This window comes from Prinia subflava, chromosome 9, assembly GCF_021018805.1.
Source record: "Prinia subflava isolate CZ2003 ecotype Zambia chromosome 9, Cam_Psub_1.2, whole genome shotgun sequence".
Taxonomy (NCBI): domain Eukaryota; kingdom Metazoa; phylum Chordata; class Aves; order Passeriformes; family Cisticolidae; genus Prinia; species Prinia subflava.
Genome location: NC_086255.1, coordinates 20956209 through 20973423, shown reverse-complemented (window position 1 = coordinate 20973423; position 17215 = coordinate 20956209). Strand labels below are relative to the sequence as shown.

Sequence of the window (17215 nt, the reverse complement as noted above, 5' to 3'; positions counted from 1 at the left end):
TGTGATTCTAATCAGTAACAGCATCAACTCCTGTTTAAACAGAAGGACCTACTTCAGTTTGAAATTTCCTTGATTTTATCTAGTTAAAAATCTCTTCATAATTTCTCTGATTTTTTTTCCTTTCTTTTTGAGAGAAGGTAGGAAGAAAGAAGCGACTTGTTTTGGGTTGATGATTTAGTTCTGTAAGTGCTCCAAGTATAGGGTCATAGAAAAGAAGCACAGAACATAGATCCAAATGAGGAAAGCTTGGTAAATTTAATTTCTTTCATCAGGACTTCTCCTTAAAATGTGTTCTTCAGAGCTTAAATTTAAAGATGATGTGCAAATGGAAGTCCAGAACAAACATGTAACTCAGTTGTGTCCTTTTCACAGCGAACTACCTTTAAGTGACCTGGGTGGAGGTTCCCTCAAAATATTCCCAGAATTTATAGAATACACACCTTGCAGCTTTCTGGTATTTTTTCTTGATGCTCAGTCTAAATCTTTCTCTAATGTGTTTCAAGCCATTGCAACTTTAATTATAGTCCCAAACAGTCCTATAGTTCTTCTTAGTGTTTACTGCAAATGGTTATCTTGGGTAAGCAATTGCCATATTCCTCACTAGTAACCAATCAAACAACCTGTAGCTACTTTCCTTTCTGTTTTGAAATAGTTTTTAACTGAAAGATTTGAACAAACTACACTACATTCAGTAGTGGCAAAGACTGCCATTCAGAGGGTTTTATGCCACACTATCCTGTCTAGAGATAGGTTATTCATACACCCAGAAGACTGACTTTGCAGGCACATGTACGTGTTTGTGTTTGAAACTTCTAGACTGACAACCCTGCAAATCCAGTTGCCTTCTCTTGGGACAGAAACACGAACCTTTATTTCTCTTTGATTTGAGAGCTGACACCACTGTGATCTCCATTATGAGCCTAGCAATATTAAAGTGTGTTCTGTAAAAACAGGACTGACTGCTTGAGTTGAATGACTACATGTTGATCTTGGGGGAGCTGCAGGGGTATGTGTTTGTTAGGTTTTTAAATTCATCTCTTCCAGGTTGTGGGGAAAGAAGCTTTTAGACATTGCAAAATACATGTGGATTTAAGCAACTGTTGATTTCAGGAGCATCTTATATTTTTCAACACTGCTTTATGAACTGATGAGGCTTAGTAGAGCATTTTTTTTTAAGATCAAGAGATGTGACAGTTCACAAAATATGCAGTGAAGAAATAGAACCATTCCTCACACACACACCAAGAAGCAGCACTACCTACCAGGATCCCCTGATAAAGGTTTCCTCAGCACAAGTCCAGAAAATTTGCACTCCATACTATGCACATACTTCAAGACAGGTGTCTGCCAGCAACAAAAGTCTGTCTTCTCTTATGAAGAATTACAGAGGAGCAGAGTTCAGCAAAAAGGGAGGCAGCTCAGCTGAGGGACACTGGAAGGACTCAGAGCTGGAGCTGGCAGGTTCCTCAGCTCTCCAGCCTGTGCTTCTGCCCGCCCTGGGCCCTGGTGCACTGCTGGGCAGCAGCAGCCTGGCACTGCTCTGGGTACAGGGCTCCTCTGTGACATGGGCAGCCCTATGGCTGTATTTGAGAAGGCAGGATTATCATTTCCTATGGCTAGACAGAGTTAACCCTCCCCAGAGACAAATATGAGCACTTGTGACAGAGACAGACGAGTTATATCCATTCATGGAAAGAAAAACAATCTTATAATCATGCAACTAAATTCTTTCTAATTAATTAATGATCTATATTTCACACTGCTGAGCAGAATCTGAGGCACACTGGAGAAAATCCTTCATGTGGCCCATCCTAACGGTGTCAAGGGTGTTGAGACGCAGATTCCCTCATTAACAAGCTTTTCTGAGCTTGTAACTCATCCCTCAGCTTCATTCTCTTGTTGCTGGGCACACACAATGAGAGGCTGGTACCACATCAGGGGGCAGCAAGGGTCAGTTGCTCCCTGCATCCCGAGAGCCAAAGGCTATCCCAGGACTGCCACCAAGGGAGCAGGGAAGGGCAGGCCCCAGTATTTTAACCAAAAGTCCAACTCACCAGGCACGTCTGTGGTGATGAGGCAGTGCGAGGTCAGGCCTGGCAGGATCCTCGGCAGGGCCCTGGTGATGAGGCAGGGCCAAAGTCGAGGCCAGGCTGCAGCACTGGTGGGGCTGAGGCCTGGAAACACAACACACATCCCATGGCCAGCACGGGCTGGCTGCAGCGCTGGTGGGGCTGAGGCCTGCAAACACACATCCCATGGCCAGCACGGGCTGGCTGCAGCGCTGGTGGGGCTGAGGCCTGCAAACACAACACACATCCCATGGCCAGCACGGGCTGGCTGCAGCGCTGGTGGGGCTGAGGCCTGCAAACATCCCATGGCCAGCACGGGCTGGCTGCAGCGGAGCTCCCGCTCCAGAGCCCAGGGCCCAGCTGGGACGGGGCTCTGGGCAGGGCTGGGCTGGGGGCCCAGCTGAGGCTGCTCAGGGCTCTCAGGGCTCCCCCAGAGACACGCACCGTGCCTTCAACTTTCTCGGTAACTAAACCTCGTGAGGAGTGCCATATATTGGCCTGCCAGACAGAGCAGGACTTTAATGTTACACAAATAATAATCTGATCCTACAAACCCATGTATATGTCACTGAGATCTTATTACAGCCTGGGTAAGAGGATGCTGGGTGTTTGCACTGATGAGGCTATTTCAGTATGATAAGCTGCACTAAGTGGGCTCAGTTTTGCATCAGTGGAGTGTATTTGCATATTGCACTGCCAGGGAAAAGAAAACCTTACATTTTGCAAGAGTTTGCCACGCACAAAAATGTCACTGCAAATATCTCTGTATGTGAGCAGTTCCCATGAAGGCAATACTCCATGGAAGGTGCTAGCAAGGGTGAATTAAAGGGTATGTGACATTTCCAGGATTTGGGATGCTCAGTGGAAAACTCGTCTATATACTTTCAGGACTTTTTACAATATCCATTGCTTTTGATTTATAACATTTTACATGGAAAAAGACTGCCAAATATTTTTGGCTATAAGAATTCAAATAGTCTTTTGAAAGAATCATTATTAGAACCAGCCTGAACTCCAGCCAAATATTCCTATTCTCTTTCACTTCAACCCTTGATATATACTTTCCTGTAGAAAGGAAGCCTGGAAGAAGATTTGTCTTTTTTCCCTACCAGCTGCTGATTTCCAAGTTTGGTGTTTGTTCATTTGGTTGTGTTTTCTGTTGTTGTTGTTTTTTGGGGATTTTTGCCCCCTCCCCCCCTTTTTTAGGTTTCAAATTTTTTTCCCTATTTTACAGGTTTTGAAATGGATAGAAGGCAAAATGTATCTTATATTTTCAATTCTATGTTGTATTTTGCATTTTTGTCTTAAAATTCTCCCATAAATCTAATGCAATCTTATTCCTAAATTGATACAATTATTTTTAGCCAGGACCTTGAAAAGCTGGCACTACATGTAAAAATCTAAGAAGACAACTTTTATATTAAAAATGAAATAACTTCCCATCTCTGTAAAATTGTAGGAGCATGCTCATACATGCATACACACATATATTTTTGGTGCAATGATATATGGTTTATATGGAGGCTATTAAAACAATGTAAACAATCTAAACAAAGCAGATTACCAGCAAAACGTGCAGTAACAAGTTTAAATCACAGTCGTAGTCTCTAAGTAAGTTGAGAAGAGTCATAACTTGAGTAATTTCTCTCCGCTCCTACAACATTTGTGTTCAACGCTTTATCAACAGAAGCGATTTGGGGTACGGGGAGGGGTCCCGAGGCTCCGAGGTTGTTTCTGCAGCCAGAGGCAGGCTGGGTCTCATTTGGCTGCAGTGTAAGCTCACCTCTCACGAGTGTGAGCCAGAGGCTCCTGTGTCCCTTCCAGCGGCAGCTCTGACAGACGCCAGCGTGGGAGAGCCCTTTAGGCCTCTGATGTACCCGGGATTTCAGCTCTGCTCCAAACCAGCAGCCCGGTGCAAGCACCCATCCCTCCCTCGGCCATCCTGGGGCTCACAGGAGGGACCCTCGTGTGCTCGGCGCACGGCGGGACCGCGCCAGGGCAGAACAAAGTGTTTGCTCCAGGCTCCTCGGGAGGGAATTCATAAACAACCTCGCCCACGAGCTGAGCGCAACATAACAAAAATGAAAGTGATTGTAAACTCTGTTAATGCATGGATAAACCTCGTAGCAAATAGAACAGAAGGCACACAAAACATTGCTTTGGTAAATGGTGTAGAAAAAGCCTGTCAGCTATAGGTGTCAAATATATCCTTTGTAGTTTCACTGAGGTATTTTGCAGCACAACAATCAAGACAAATATGCAGATCCCAATTATGGGACAAGAATCTTCTTGCATTGTGGTGCTAGGAGTTCCCTGCCAGTTTGCTTTGCAACATTCAGGTTTTTTATACTGTGCTAGGACTGTCTGAGAGATCAGATCCCAAGGAAGACCCAGTCCAGCTGCCAGGTGTGTTTGTGTAGCCTTGAGGGCACAGGGACTGCACGGGTGAAGTGGAATCACTTTCCCCACTTAAACTACATGTAGAGAAAGAGCTTGGTGTTTAGTTTGGGTTTGTTTTCTTTTTTCTTTGTTTTCCTATTTTCAGTTTTTATTTTAGTTTGGCTGTCACAATGTGCTCCATTTCTGGCTGATCAGCTTCTGTGCTTTAATAACAATGACTGCAGTTGGACTCCCCAGGTGGCCATCCATCTCACACTGTGCACAAACACAGGGTCCTCTCCAACACATACCCACCAGAAGGTTCACCAGCAGGTGCTCAGTAGCCTCATGATTTTGTCAGACCCCATAGGTTTGGAAAAATCATTTGCTGGACCACCAGGCAACAAGCAGCAATTACATCTGGCAAGCTTAAATCCAAAAGGGAAAATTATGGGATTTAAAGCCATCAGGGACTATTCCACACCACATAGCAACTTTCTGACTTATTCCAAGCCTCAGCAAGGGCAAACATGAGGGCCCTGTCTGAGGGCATGTCCCCTCCTGGCTGTTTGGCTGGCTGGGCTCAGGGCCAGCTTGGAGCTTGCAGAGCTCAGAGCTGCCCTGCTCCTTTGCTGGCCTTGGACACAGCCAGGGCCGATCCCACTCCCTGTGGGACCTGCTCTTAAGCCAAGCCCCTTCCCTCAGGCCCCAGCTGAGCTAAAGCTCCTGCTGTGCTGCAGCCATGCCTGTCCCTGCCTTGGACCCACTGCTCCGGACCTAAACCCTGACCTGGAGCTGACTTCCAGCCTGGTCTCAGAGCTGCCTTTTCACCAGGAGCCTGCCTGGTGTTCCCAGAGCTGTGCCTGATCCCTGTTCCCTGCTCTGGCCTGCCTTGCTTGGCTCACCCGGGGGCTGTGGCACTGGTGACACTCCTGCCCTGATGGCTGTGCTCAGCTTCCAGCTCACCTTCCCTTGCAGAGAGCCAGCTCTTGCTGCTTCCCGACAGGCTGCTCCTTTCTCCACAGCTTTTAAAGACTGATGATCTCAGCAAAAATGTTAACCCATTTTCCTTCACAGAAGAGCAGAAATGGTGGATTCATCCAGGAATCAAGCCTACCATTAATGATACTGAACCATGGAAGGAGGGATAAGAATGCTGGTCTGGACACTTTGGGAACTCTTTTTCTCAGACCTCCAGCCTTTCTGTACACAAAGTATAGAGATGTCCTGGAAATAATGCCATGAATTCACAAGCAGAAGAAAATAACTTTTGTGAGCAGTGGCACTTAGAACTCTTGGAGTCCAGTGGGTCTTTCAGTTTTGTGCCCTTCAGCCCAACATTGCAGCTTGTATCACACAAGTGCCATAAATAGCATCACTACACCAGCAAGTGGAATGAGACAAAAAAAATGTTCAAAAATTGCTATTTGAACAGTAAGACAGACAGAGGGGATCTGGGGAAGCTGTGGTCAACCCATCAGGATCTTCTTTTCTTCTTCCCCTTCTTTCTTCTCATGCCTTCCTCCCTCTGCCCCTGCTGATTTTGCTGGAGACTCAGCCCCGTTCCTGGAAGAAATTTATTTGCACCTACTGCTAAACTCTGCAGCAGCTGCTCAGACCTTTTCCTACCACTGTGTTGTGATGCAGTCATGATTTTACCAGAAAAGTGGTATTCGCCTGCCATGAACCCGAAAGAGTTCAACACTGATTAGGAAGGAAGGCTGGCTGGCAGGCAGGCAGCATGACTGACTAAGCCTGGTTTCCTTAGGAACCCAGACTGAAAAAGTGAGAAAGTAAGAGCATGTGTGTTCTGGTAGGCAGTGAATAATCCATTAAAACTCTTAATTAAAAATTTAAACATGTGTCTGCTAATTACATCACCCTTCTCCTGCCCTCAAAAAGCAGCAAATGAGCATGGTTGCACACCTGCCTGTGTGTTTATTTCCTTAGGATGCTGCTCACTTGCTCAGCAACACAAATACCAGCTCAGGTAGCAGCTGCCATTGTAAAAACATTCTGGGGAAAAGTGATGACAAATATTTTCTTTTTGTTAATGAATGGCCAAACTGTTCACAGAAATCCTGCTCACTGTTGCTGCATGTCCTGAATTTGTTGATGTTTTTCACGTATCAATCCTGATGCTAGGAGTTCTCATCTCAGGCAGGGCTATTTAATGCCAGCAATACACACTTGGCTGAACAGCTACCTGAAGACCTGTGAAAAGAGAAAGAGAAAAAGCAGGCTGCAAGGATAGGGAAATGAACACGGGCATTGTCTGTAAACTCAAAACCTGCAGAGAATGGTCTGCCAAGACTCTGGACCCTCTGGAGATTCTCAGTCCTGCAGGGATAATGTGGTGCTCCACATCTGAAGCACACGTGGGGTGAGGAGCTTTAGCATGGTAAAGGGAGAGCTCAGATTAACTGTTATCCATGGAAATGGGCACTCCCAGCAAATGAAACCTGCTCCCCCTCTGTAAGTCACCCTGCAGTGAATCTCCTCTGGTATACGGAGCCTCTTCAGCTGCTCTGAGTTGGCTGAGTTGCAGCCACTTGACATCGGGCCACAGCCTCTGATTTGGGAAGGCTGTTTTATTCACTGCCTAGAGGAGTAGGATCATGTTCAACATTGCTGTTGTTATTTATTACAGTCATGGATTTGGCAGGAATTAGCCAGATTCTGGCAGGTAGCGTATGTCTCTGTACATCAGCATAACTGTGCTGCGCTATAGTGGGTACACTGGGTGAAAAATCAATTCCCTGGTTTTTGGCTCCTGTCAAAACAGGCAGAGGCCAGAGCAGGAGGGCATGTGTGTCCACTGGCACACATATGGACGCTCTCACCAGATGCTCACCCAATATGCTCTCCTCGAGACCTGCCCTCATACCACGGGCCTGCCGTGGCACAGGCTGCTGGACCTCTTAGGAAAGGGTGCAGCTGGGATGGGGGGTTGTTTCCTTGGGCGTACTGAGAACCTCACTGGTACCTCTCAGGCCCTCTTTGACTCGACCTAAGGACTGAACAGACAGCAAGAAACTCTGAACTCCTACACCCTGACACTGCGCATCACCAACGAAGCACTGCCTCAAGACTGAATGACCTTAGGAGGTTATCTTTAAAGTGATGTTCTAATGCATTCACTGACTGTTTAAAAGCTTCACAGATGATGTCCTGGGATGACATACTGGGGAAGGCTTCATTATCCTCAGGGGTACAGACAAGGAGATGGCTCCTCCACTGCTAAGTTTCCCATGTTGAGCTCACATTCTGAGATGGCTGGAGTCAGGCAACTCAGTTTAGTGGCTGCCAGAATCACTGAGTGGTTTTTCATTGAAGTGAAGCATCTGTTATTGCAGGGTAAAGATATTAAATGGCCCTTCCTTTTAAAAAATGGGGGGTTGTTAAAATCTGAGGTGTATGTAGAGTTTAGGATGCCATAAGGCAAATCTAGGAGCATATGAAATCCCCAGGCAAGGCCGTAAGGTTAATTGGGTCTAGTCAGAAATATTGGGGCTAGCAGGATTGGGCTCTTATCACAAGGGAGGGAGCCCAGAGGTGCAATTCAAAACAAAGGCCTGTGTTTACAGGGTGTCAGCTCCCAGTCCCAGGGCTGAAATTCCCTGAAAGCTCATCTCTGCTCCTTTTGCCTTTCCCCTGCTCGACAGGAGTGTGATGTGATTATCAGGGTGCTTTACTTGGAATAACCTTGCTGGACAGCAGTGCCCTGCTTTGTGGGGGTCAGGGAGCCCTTTGGTGAGGTGGGTGTTTGACACAGGCTCATCCACTCTGCTAAACGCCCTCAGGTCACTCTGCTGGGCAGCTCTCTGCTGCTGACCAGCCTGAGCTGTAGTGCCAGAGCCCTGAGGACAGCCAGAGGCACTTCACTTGTTTGTCCTCTCCTGCCCAGACCCGACAGCACAGAGTGACGCAGTGTGGTGGGGGGAGCCAAGGCTCAGGCACAGGGCCTGGGTTCCTGCAGGTCAGCATCACCACCCTGTGTGCTGCAGCAGAGGAGAAGCACCCAAAGCTCACACCCAAAACCTGTTCTGGGAGTGGGAGGATGTGTCCACAGCTGCGCTCCCCAGACAAAGCTCAGTTATGTTCCATTTGTGTAAAGAATGAGTGTGTTTAATCCATAAACAGTAACAACCAAAAAGTCATTTCATTGAGCAGCAAGATCATCCACCACTTGGGAGTACCCAGAACTATTTACAAAATGTTTTCATACTTCAACAAGGAAGAGGCTGCATATTTCTGACTGTGGAGCAGAAGGCAATCCTATAATAATGCCTCATCTTTACCAATCATTCCAAATTATTCACATGAAATATCCTGCTTTCTCTTTTGGACTGTAATGAAGCTCCTGTTGAACCAATTATTCACTAGCTATTCATGTATTGTCAAAAAGGAAATCGCAGAAGCTTTGTCATTAGGAATAAGATTTGATTGGCAAGGCACATGGCTTTGGGGCGGGTTTGCTTATTCCACCTTTTTGCTCTCAAGCCATAGCTTTCAGCTGGCAATTTCCACTGCTATAATCTGATGGAAAGTGATAAAATGCATCAGACTGCAGTACTCAAATGAGAAAACACTCCAGATTAGTAGGAATATAATTATGTTTTTCATGACATTGATTTTTTATTTTCTAACTGATAAAAGTAAACAACTAAGGGGAGGGGGGAGAGTGCCAAAAACCAACATTTAGACTTTAGTGGGATAATTAACTCAGCAATTAAACATATTTTGTATGCAGCATTTGTCCTCCCAAGCACACAGCATATGTGACGTTTGTCCTTCATTCAAATTCTTGCTTCTTGCAATCTTTTTATTTCAGCAGGAGTGGCAGCCGGTGGGAGTCCTGCACGAAGGCCCCTTCCACAGCGCTCTCCTTTTAAAGTTGAGTATTCACAGCTAGGGTTTGGAAGGAAAGGGGCAGCCAAACACAACTGTGAAATGAGCAGAATTGAGAGGCAAAAGGTCTGTGCAACAGGCATTTGTGTCTGTTTTCTTTTTGCCAGTGATGTTTGGAGGGGAAGTAAACCAAGCCCCTTGGGATCCTTTCTGCCCTGCTACCCAAGAGCTGCACATCTCTGCTGTGGTTGGGCTGCACTGGCAAATGCCCTGTGCTCTGCTCCCACTTGATATCACACCATTGGGATGGGCAGGTTATATCCACGGAAAATTAAAGAAAAAGAATTAAAGCCAATTAAATCAAAGTGGCCAGTCCTAGGGCTCCCTGCTGGTGTAACAGAGTTGATTTCTCACTATTGTGTGAAATATAGGAAGAGGCATAAGCAATAATGCATTGTTAGAAATCTCACTGGCCTTTTTAGCACAGAATAGTTCTTCCTTCCTCAGTTCATCAAAGAGTGAGTAAGCCTTTAGGGAAGCTGATTTTCTCAGATTTTCTCTCCTGTGATACAGAGATGTCCTCCCCACTGCCCCATCTTTATCTCTTCTAGAAAAATGAGGTCATTAGGAAAAAGTTCCTCATCTAGGATAAATTAAACATCCTCCTTGTGACTTTGTAGGTAGGATGAAGAGGGACAAGCAAACACTGTATCAGGCAGAGGTGAGCAGATCTGTCATGCTCAGGATGACACAGTACTTCTGCATGTCAACAAAAACTGCAAAGCTGTAGCTCATACTGTGCAAGTTAATACCCAAGCACACTACAATTATCTTTTTTCTTTGAGACAACAATATGTGAGGCTTTCTTCAGGGCAGAACTCTGAGCCTCAGGGAAACTCAAATAACTTCCTATTCCGTGAGACTCCCATGGCCCAATTTAAGCTGCTGCTGCTGCTGCAGGGTAGAAGGGCTAACTTCTGAGCTCGCATAAATTTCTATAGTAAACACACTATGACAAGTCATTCCAAATTAATTTCTTCCTTTCCCAAGCTGAATTTGTTGGGTTATGTGCTAAAATCTCGTTTTTTGCTTTGTCCTGAAAGGTTGTGGTGCATAATAAACATCAAGTCTCAAAAGGCTGTTTTACTGCTTATTTCAGGCAATGAAATATATTAGGTACATATTCATGTCACATGTAAAACACCCTGTATCTGGAGCACAGCCTTCCCCAAGTCCAGAGTGTTCATCTTGTGAAATCTGTCACCATTTATGAAATGCAAAAGTTGCACTGACAAATGCTTTTTACTATCAGACATAAAATGTGTTTGTTATTGTACTGACCTTGGGAGACAAATAGGGAAGCTTTGTCCTCACCCTGCAAGACAGCCACAGCAGCTGGCTATGCTTTAGGACAGGCCAGACTAAAATAGGTCTGTCCATGTGAGAGGCTGCTAGAAGAACCCTGGAAATTCTGCAAGTTATTTGAGTGACATTAATAGACCCCAAAACAAGTAATATCTCTGAAATGAATCCCAAAGTTGGGTCAATGATTTAATTTATAATTCACTGATCCATAGATATGACAACAATCTGATTTTTTGAAAAAAAGCTACTGTGATTGGTAACTGCCTCACCCCTTAAAAAACCCCAGACCTACTCTTTTTATAAAGCTAACTGGGGCAGGAGGTGTGTTTGAGCTCTGCCTTGTCCTCTGGAGGGACACTGTGTAGCCAGGGCACCATGGCCTTCTAATCACTTACATTTGGTAATTACCACCACAGAGGAACAGCAAATACAGAGGGGATGAGGGAATGCAGCTATTCCCAGGAACCCAAAAAATAGGTATGTTCCAAGTAGAGCAATTTTTAAGTACAGTGAAGTGTTACTTCTAGCATGGATAAGAAAAATAATAGGTAGAATGAGAGGTGATTTTCAAGCTGAACCTTTCTTGAAATATTCTCTCATATGCTGTTATTATTCCACAGTAATGCTTCTTTTAGGGCAATATTTTACACCGGTGTTACCATCTCCATGGCACCACAGACAGGGACGCTCTCTAAGCACACAATTTCTCTCACACTCAGTTTAGGAGCTCTTCCATTTTTTTATGCATTTACACTGCACCACTGACTTATTTGATTTAGAGTAACGATAATGCTTTGCTTTTCTTCATTCCAGCCCTTACTCAACCTCCTTCGCAAATGTCACTTGGGAGTGCCAGGGCCTTGGGAAGCAGAAAGCCCAGGCAAAACTTGCCTGCGAGTACCTGGCCAAGTGAGGGCCTGGAGACAGATGCACTCGATCCTCCTCTCACTTGAGAGGCAGCTCAGGTAGACATGACACAAACTTTGGAGATGATCTGCCTGCTAAGCTGCAGCACATTTATGATTTGCAGGTTTTGAGTTTGACTTGGCTTCATTTTTTAACTTTTGCGTTTGGCAGCTGACGGCTATTAACTGTCACACTCCAATAACCAGGGGGTAGTTAGAGCAGCATTAAATATTTGCACTGTGCAGCAAGGCTGTACTTCATCCCAGCACACACGAATCCTGCACTCTTTTCACACCAGAAGAAAACCCACCTTATTGCTATTCAAATCTGTCTGTCTCTCTTCCCATACTGCCATTACACATGCAAGGCTCGTCAGTGTCACTGACACAAAAAACCCCTCATGCTTTATGCCAACACCAGTGACACCTGAAAAAAAAACCAGACACAAAAGAATTACTGTTTTTAAGAATTTTGTTTATCAGGTCTTCATTTTCTAATAAGACACTTATTCCATGTCTTCATAAAAGTATTTCTCCTGCCCTGCAAGGCTGCATGTTTTCTTTCACAGGAGCAACTTATAGATAATTCTATATGAAAAGGGGGTTGTGTTAACTGAGGTTTGTCCATTTTATATGTTCCTGGTTAAATTATGAAGCTTTGTTTTGAAGACAGTTTTTTACCCCCTCCTCATCTAAACAGCCATTTTGAGTCTAATCTTTTAGGAAATATCCTACATAGGCACTCCTTGTGGTCTGCTTTTAAAAAAGCAAAATTTATTTTGGCCTCTGCAGGAAGCATTTAAAGCACATAATGAATAATGTTTGACACAGGAGTCAGTTAGCAGTCATTTCAGATTAATAACACTGCCCAGAAAAAAACCTTGCAGGGGATTAGACCAAGGGAAAGATGCTTAAGCAATAACCTCTGAGCCAGCTGGTTGCTGAACTATTCACAATAGACATAACTATCTCTGAAGGTCTTAAGTGTGAGAATTATCTCTGGGAAGAGAACAATGAGTTAGTGAGATATAAAACAATAGTCTCATGCTCTAACACAAGCAGTTAGCACTGCACATGTTCTCGTCTCAGTAAATCGGCAAGACTTTCAGACAGTAGCAGTTGGTGACCAAATTAAGACTTCCTCTTTCCCTTTGATCTTATGTAAAAACTAATGAATTTTATAATCTCCAACACCTCTGAAATCCCGCCGGTTAAAGGGAAACTCTCCCTACCTTTCCCATGCCTGTCTCAATTCGCTAAATGGGAGCTATATTTAACAGCAGGCCAATCACATGATCACTGAAAAGGAACAGCACAAGGATCTGTAATCCTAATGCTCTGGAGCTGTGATTGCTATAAATCCTTTGCAGAATGATTTCCTTTAAATCCCAAACATGTCATCACACTTTCAATTAACATTTCTTTATGAAAACTGTGGATAAGACCCTTTAAATTAAAGATTGTTCTCAGACTTGTCATCTTAAAACAGTGTGCATTTCTATTGTCATTTTCATGTAGCATATTTTATTTCATATTTTTTTACTTTCCCTTTCCCCTCCTTTGCCTCTCCTATCTTAACCCTCACACAGGTACTAACAGCTAGCACTATTTTTCAAGGGTAAACAAATAGCTCTACATTAGTTCACACACAAAACAGAGCATTCAAATATTAAAAAAACCAGCAATGAGCAAAGGCAGAGATGTGGCTGATACTGCCCTACTTGAATTATTCTCACCACTTTCACTTCTCAAGTTTACCATCTAATTGAGCTTATCATCTTTACAGACAGAAAGAGATTGAGAGAGGAAAGTTACACAGTATTTCACCTGCAGAAACAGAAGCACAACCTTGATTTCCTGATTCCCAGCTCATCATTCTGTTCAGCTGTCTAGCATGTGGCTTTTGGAATACTGGGCCTGTTTCCTTGCCTGTTAATCTGAGCAGCATTGCTACCCACTTGGTATTAAAACAAGCCTAAAATGCTCCATTCTGGGCTCAGGAGATGCAGCTTTATTTCCTGCAAAAGGAAAGTTTTATACAAGTGAGGGATGCTTTGGCTGTTCGATAGTGGGAAATGGATTTCCAATATTTGTTTTCCTGATAGTAACCCAGGTAAAAACGCTGTGTTTGAATAATGGCTCAAGTTCACTGACAGTCACTTCTGTCATCCCATCTGGGATTGGAGACAGTGGCACACATCCTTAGAGGACAACTCTTTAATGATGTTTTTCAGAAAGCCCAGTTTTCTAATACACCTGTGTGGGATAAGCTGGAAGACAGAGGAAGACTATTTGTGAGAGAGAATATTAAAGGGTGACAACATTATCCATTATATAGATAAACCCCCCCTCCAGCAGTAAGAAGAGGGAAAGGAATACAGATCCTGCAAAAAATCCAGAATGAAATCGTCAGGCAATCTGACAGCACAACCTGAAATTATTTAGCATGATTTAGCAATATGCTTCTAAGTATCTATATAGCATCCAAAAATATCCATTGACAGATATTGAAAAATAATAAATGGCTAAATAGAGCAGGTCAGACTCTGATGCCCTTCTATGAATTGAGTAGTAGTTTATTCCTCAGCTGCTCCCACTGGCTTCAAGTTATGCTTTGTAGCTGACACTCAAAGCCAAATGTCAGGAGCCCAAGCTCATTGAACACATCAGTGGAAAAGCTCAGAACAGAACCCCTGACTTGACTCTCTTGCATCCTGAACTGAAAACAAGGAATAGAGGAAGACAGGCAGGCAGGAAGGCAGGCAGGAAGGCAGGCAGGCAGGCAGGCAGGCAGGCAGGCAGGAAGGAAGGCAGGAAGGAAGGAAGGAAGGAAGGAAGGAAGGAAGGAAGGAAGGAAGGAAGGAAGGAAGGAAGGAAGGAAGGAAGGAAGGAAGGAAGGAAGGAAGGAAGGAAGGAAGGAAGGAAGGAAGGAAGGAAGGAAGGAAGGAAGGAAGGAAGGAAGGGAGTCTCCACAATGTTATGACTACTTGCCTTTACATATCCTCCTTTTCTTCACAGTATACAAGTATCTTGTAGTTTCATTGGTAAGATACACAATGTTTATATTCACTTTAAATGAGCCATAATTATTAGACCAGGACATGGGTAAAGTTGTTTCAAAAGGAATGGAAAGTGTCATGGGTATAGAGCAAGAGGAACAGCAAATTTAACCACCGAACCATTGGCGTTTTCTTTACTGACAGGCAAATTCATGCAGCAAGAGTGGTGTGGCATATGTGACCATATATTAAAAGCAGGGACTGCAACACATCCATCTTCAGCCTGCCACTTTTTCTTGATTAAAACATATCACGTGGATACATCGAGTTAAGAAATTAGACATTAACTACAAGATGTAAAAAGTCACAGTCTTCTGGTCAACCCATAAAGCCTGATGACCATGCACATTGCAGACTCTTAGTTTTGTCTGCCATTCACTCCAACATATGAATTTCTCTTCCTCTCACCTATGCTAGAACATGCGACATGTACAGCCTAAAGCTCTTTTGAGAGTAGCACTGAGATGAAACCAGTGCTATGGTGACACCAGACCAAAGCTGTTGATGAGCAGGCTGGCAGAGACAAGGGCTGTAGGAAGAGCCTGTCCCAGGCAGAGGCCCTGCAGAACGGGAGGGACTCACCGTGCGCTGCCCTGTGCCTGCGGCGCTGCAGCTCCACGGGCCCGTGAGCATTTCACAAGCTGCTGGTTGATGCACTTGCAGGAATCCCACACCAGGTGATCTCTAAGATGACGGAGTCTGTTGTCCAATGTGTCAGACTGGAGAGTGGACCAAACAAGGGAATTGGGATCTCAGCCTTGATTCCTCCCCATGCTCTTTCCAACACACAAACTGCAATGACAGCATTCAGTCTCTGTGCGTCCTTTGTTCCATGCTGGGCAGTAGAGTGTGAACTCTGCACTGACTTAACACTCTTTGGTGAATCCTGGCCTTTAATTTTTCATCTCTTCTGTGGTACAAACACCAACTGGATGTTCCTTCTCTTCCTTACTGCTGAGATCACCCTTGAACACCCTGGACACTGAAAGTCATGTATAAAACACTGAGATTTAGCATGTACTGTGAGTTAACCACCCATGTGTTCCCATTTCAGTAGGATACACAGAAGAAATAGAGACATATACCAAAACAAAACCAGGAGTTACTGTATGACAATTTTTTATTTATCAGTATCAAATTACATAGCAAAGTAATGAATGCAGTGTCAGATCACCTTTTTGAATACTGTAAATACAAACAAAATCCACCATATTGCTTAATTATCTAAAGTAAATTAAAAGTTTAAAAATGTGCGTTTCAGAGATTCCATTTGGCATATCCTGTCAATATATCCTGCATAAATATTTCTGTACCTCATTTTCATTATGTGTACCTTAATGCAGCCTCTAGAAAGCACACATGGAGGAGATAGGACCTATCTGTATGTTTATTTTTATCACCAACTCATGCATCTGCCCTGAAATCACTGAAAGTACCTATCTGCGAGCTCACCTGACAGATAAAAGTGACTGTACCTATAGACCTAGAGATGTACTGACAGATAAGGGTGGCCAGACCCAAAGCTACTGCCATCGTGCAGATGGCTGAATACAAGGTATCACAACTGTGGATCAGGTCTTAAATTACTGACAAAACAGTGATGTACTTTCATGGAAGCTGGACTATCTGATGGCCAGATCCTGTAAATTCCAATATGTATGGAAATTCCTGGGACATTCACACCACTCTTTACACAGGTCTGACTCTACTAGATAGATAGAACAACTCCCTGTTTATAAGGTTAAGTTATGAATATAGTCGGGTCTGTTGATTTCATGTAAGTTGAATAGGATTTGGCCACAGCTGGATACAACCTAGATAACTCATCAGAAGTATTTTAATGGTGTTAATCAGCAGTGTCATTTAAACGGGACTTCCTTGGAAACTGTGTAAATAGAACACTTTTTCCTGATGGATGAGATAATAAGCTTCACTTAGCACTGTTCCCAAAAGTTAAGACTACTGAGACGTGGTAGATGTATGAAATGGAAAACACGATAGAAATATATATTTTGTTTAGAATACAATGAACAGAAGTACAGAAGCGTTGATGCAGGTACTGGAAAGGTAAGGAAAGGTAAGGAGGAAAAATTTAGGCAGCAATCCCATGGCAACACAGAAGTTACTCTTGATCCCTCCAATTCACCACTATCAGTGGAAGTCAGGCTTCTCTGGGAAGGTGCAACCTGAACGCTTGATAATGACGCTGGCTGCGTAATGTCCCGCCCGGATGCACTCGGTCACCGGCCGGTCATAGACGAGCTGGGACAGAAAGCCTGGGACACAGCGGGAGAGAAAGACAAGGGAGAAAACGGTCAGATTAGTTTGTTGAGTGTATCAGCTTGTTACAGGGCAAAGCACTGAAACACTGGCCTGCCTGTATGTACCTCTGCAGCCTGGCCAGCTTAAACTGAGAATCGCACTTGAGTGACCTGCAGGGCTGGAGTGGTGCTGCTGCTATTCCTTTGTGAAGTCTCCATTCGGTAGCTTCCAATAGATTAAAGATTATCAAGACTGATCATTATTAGTGCTCTCAAAATGATTTTAACAGAATTCCTGCTCTCTTCTTTATAGAGATAACCCCTGG

At 44.1% G+C, this 17215-nt stretch overlaps 1 protein-coding gene across 2 annotated transcripts in view; it reads right to left on the bottom strand.

The window, feature by feature from the left end:
* Nucleotides 1-15730: 15730 nt before the first annotated feature.
* The window catches only part of ADK (adenosine kinase), a 265836-nt gene continuing 264351 nt past the window's right edge, over nt 15731-17215 (bottom strand). For both annotated transcript variants that reach the window (XM_063405885.1, XM_063405886.1), the window contains exon 11: nt 15731-16904. In XM_063405885.1, coding sequence (XP_063261955.1) covers nt 16780-16904 — 125 coding nt within the window. In that variant the 3' untranslated portion in view covers nt 15731-16779. The remainder of the gene's footprint in view (nt 16905-17215) is intronic.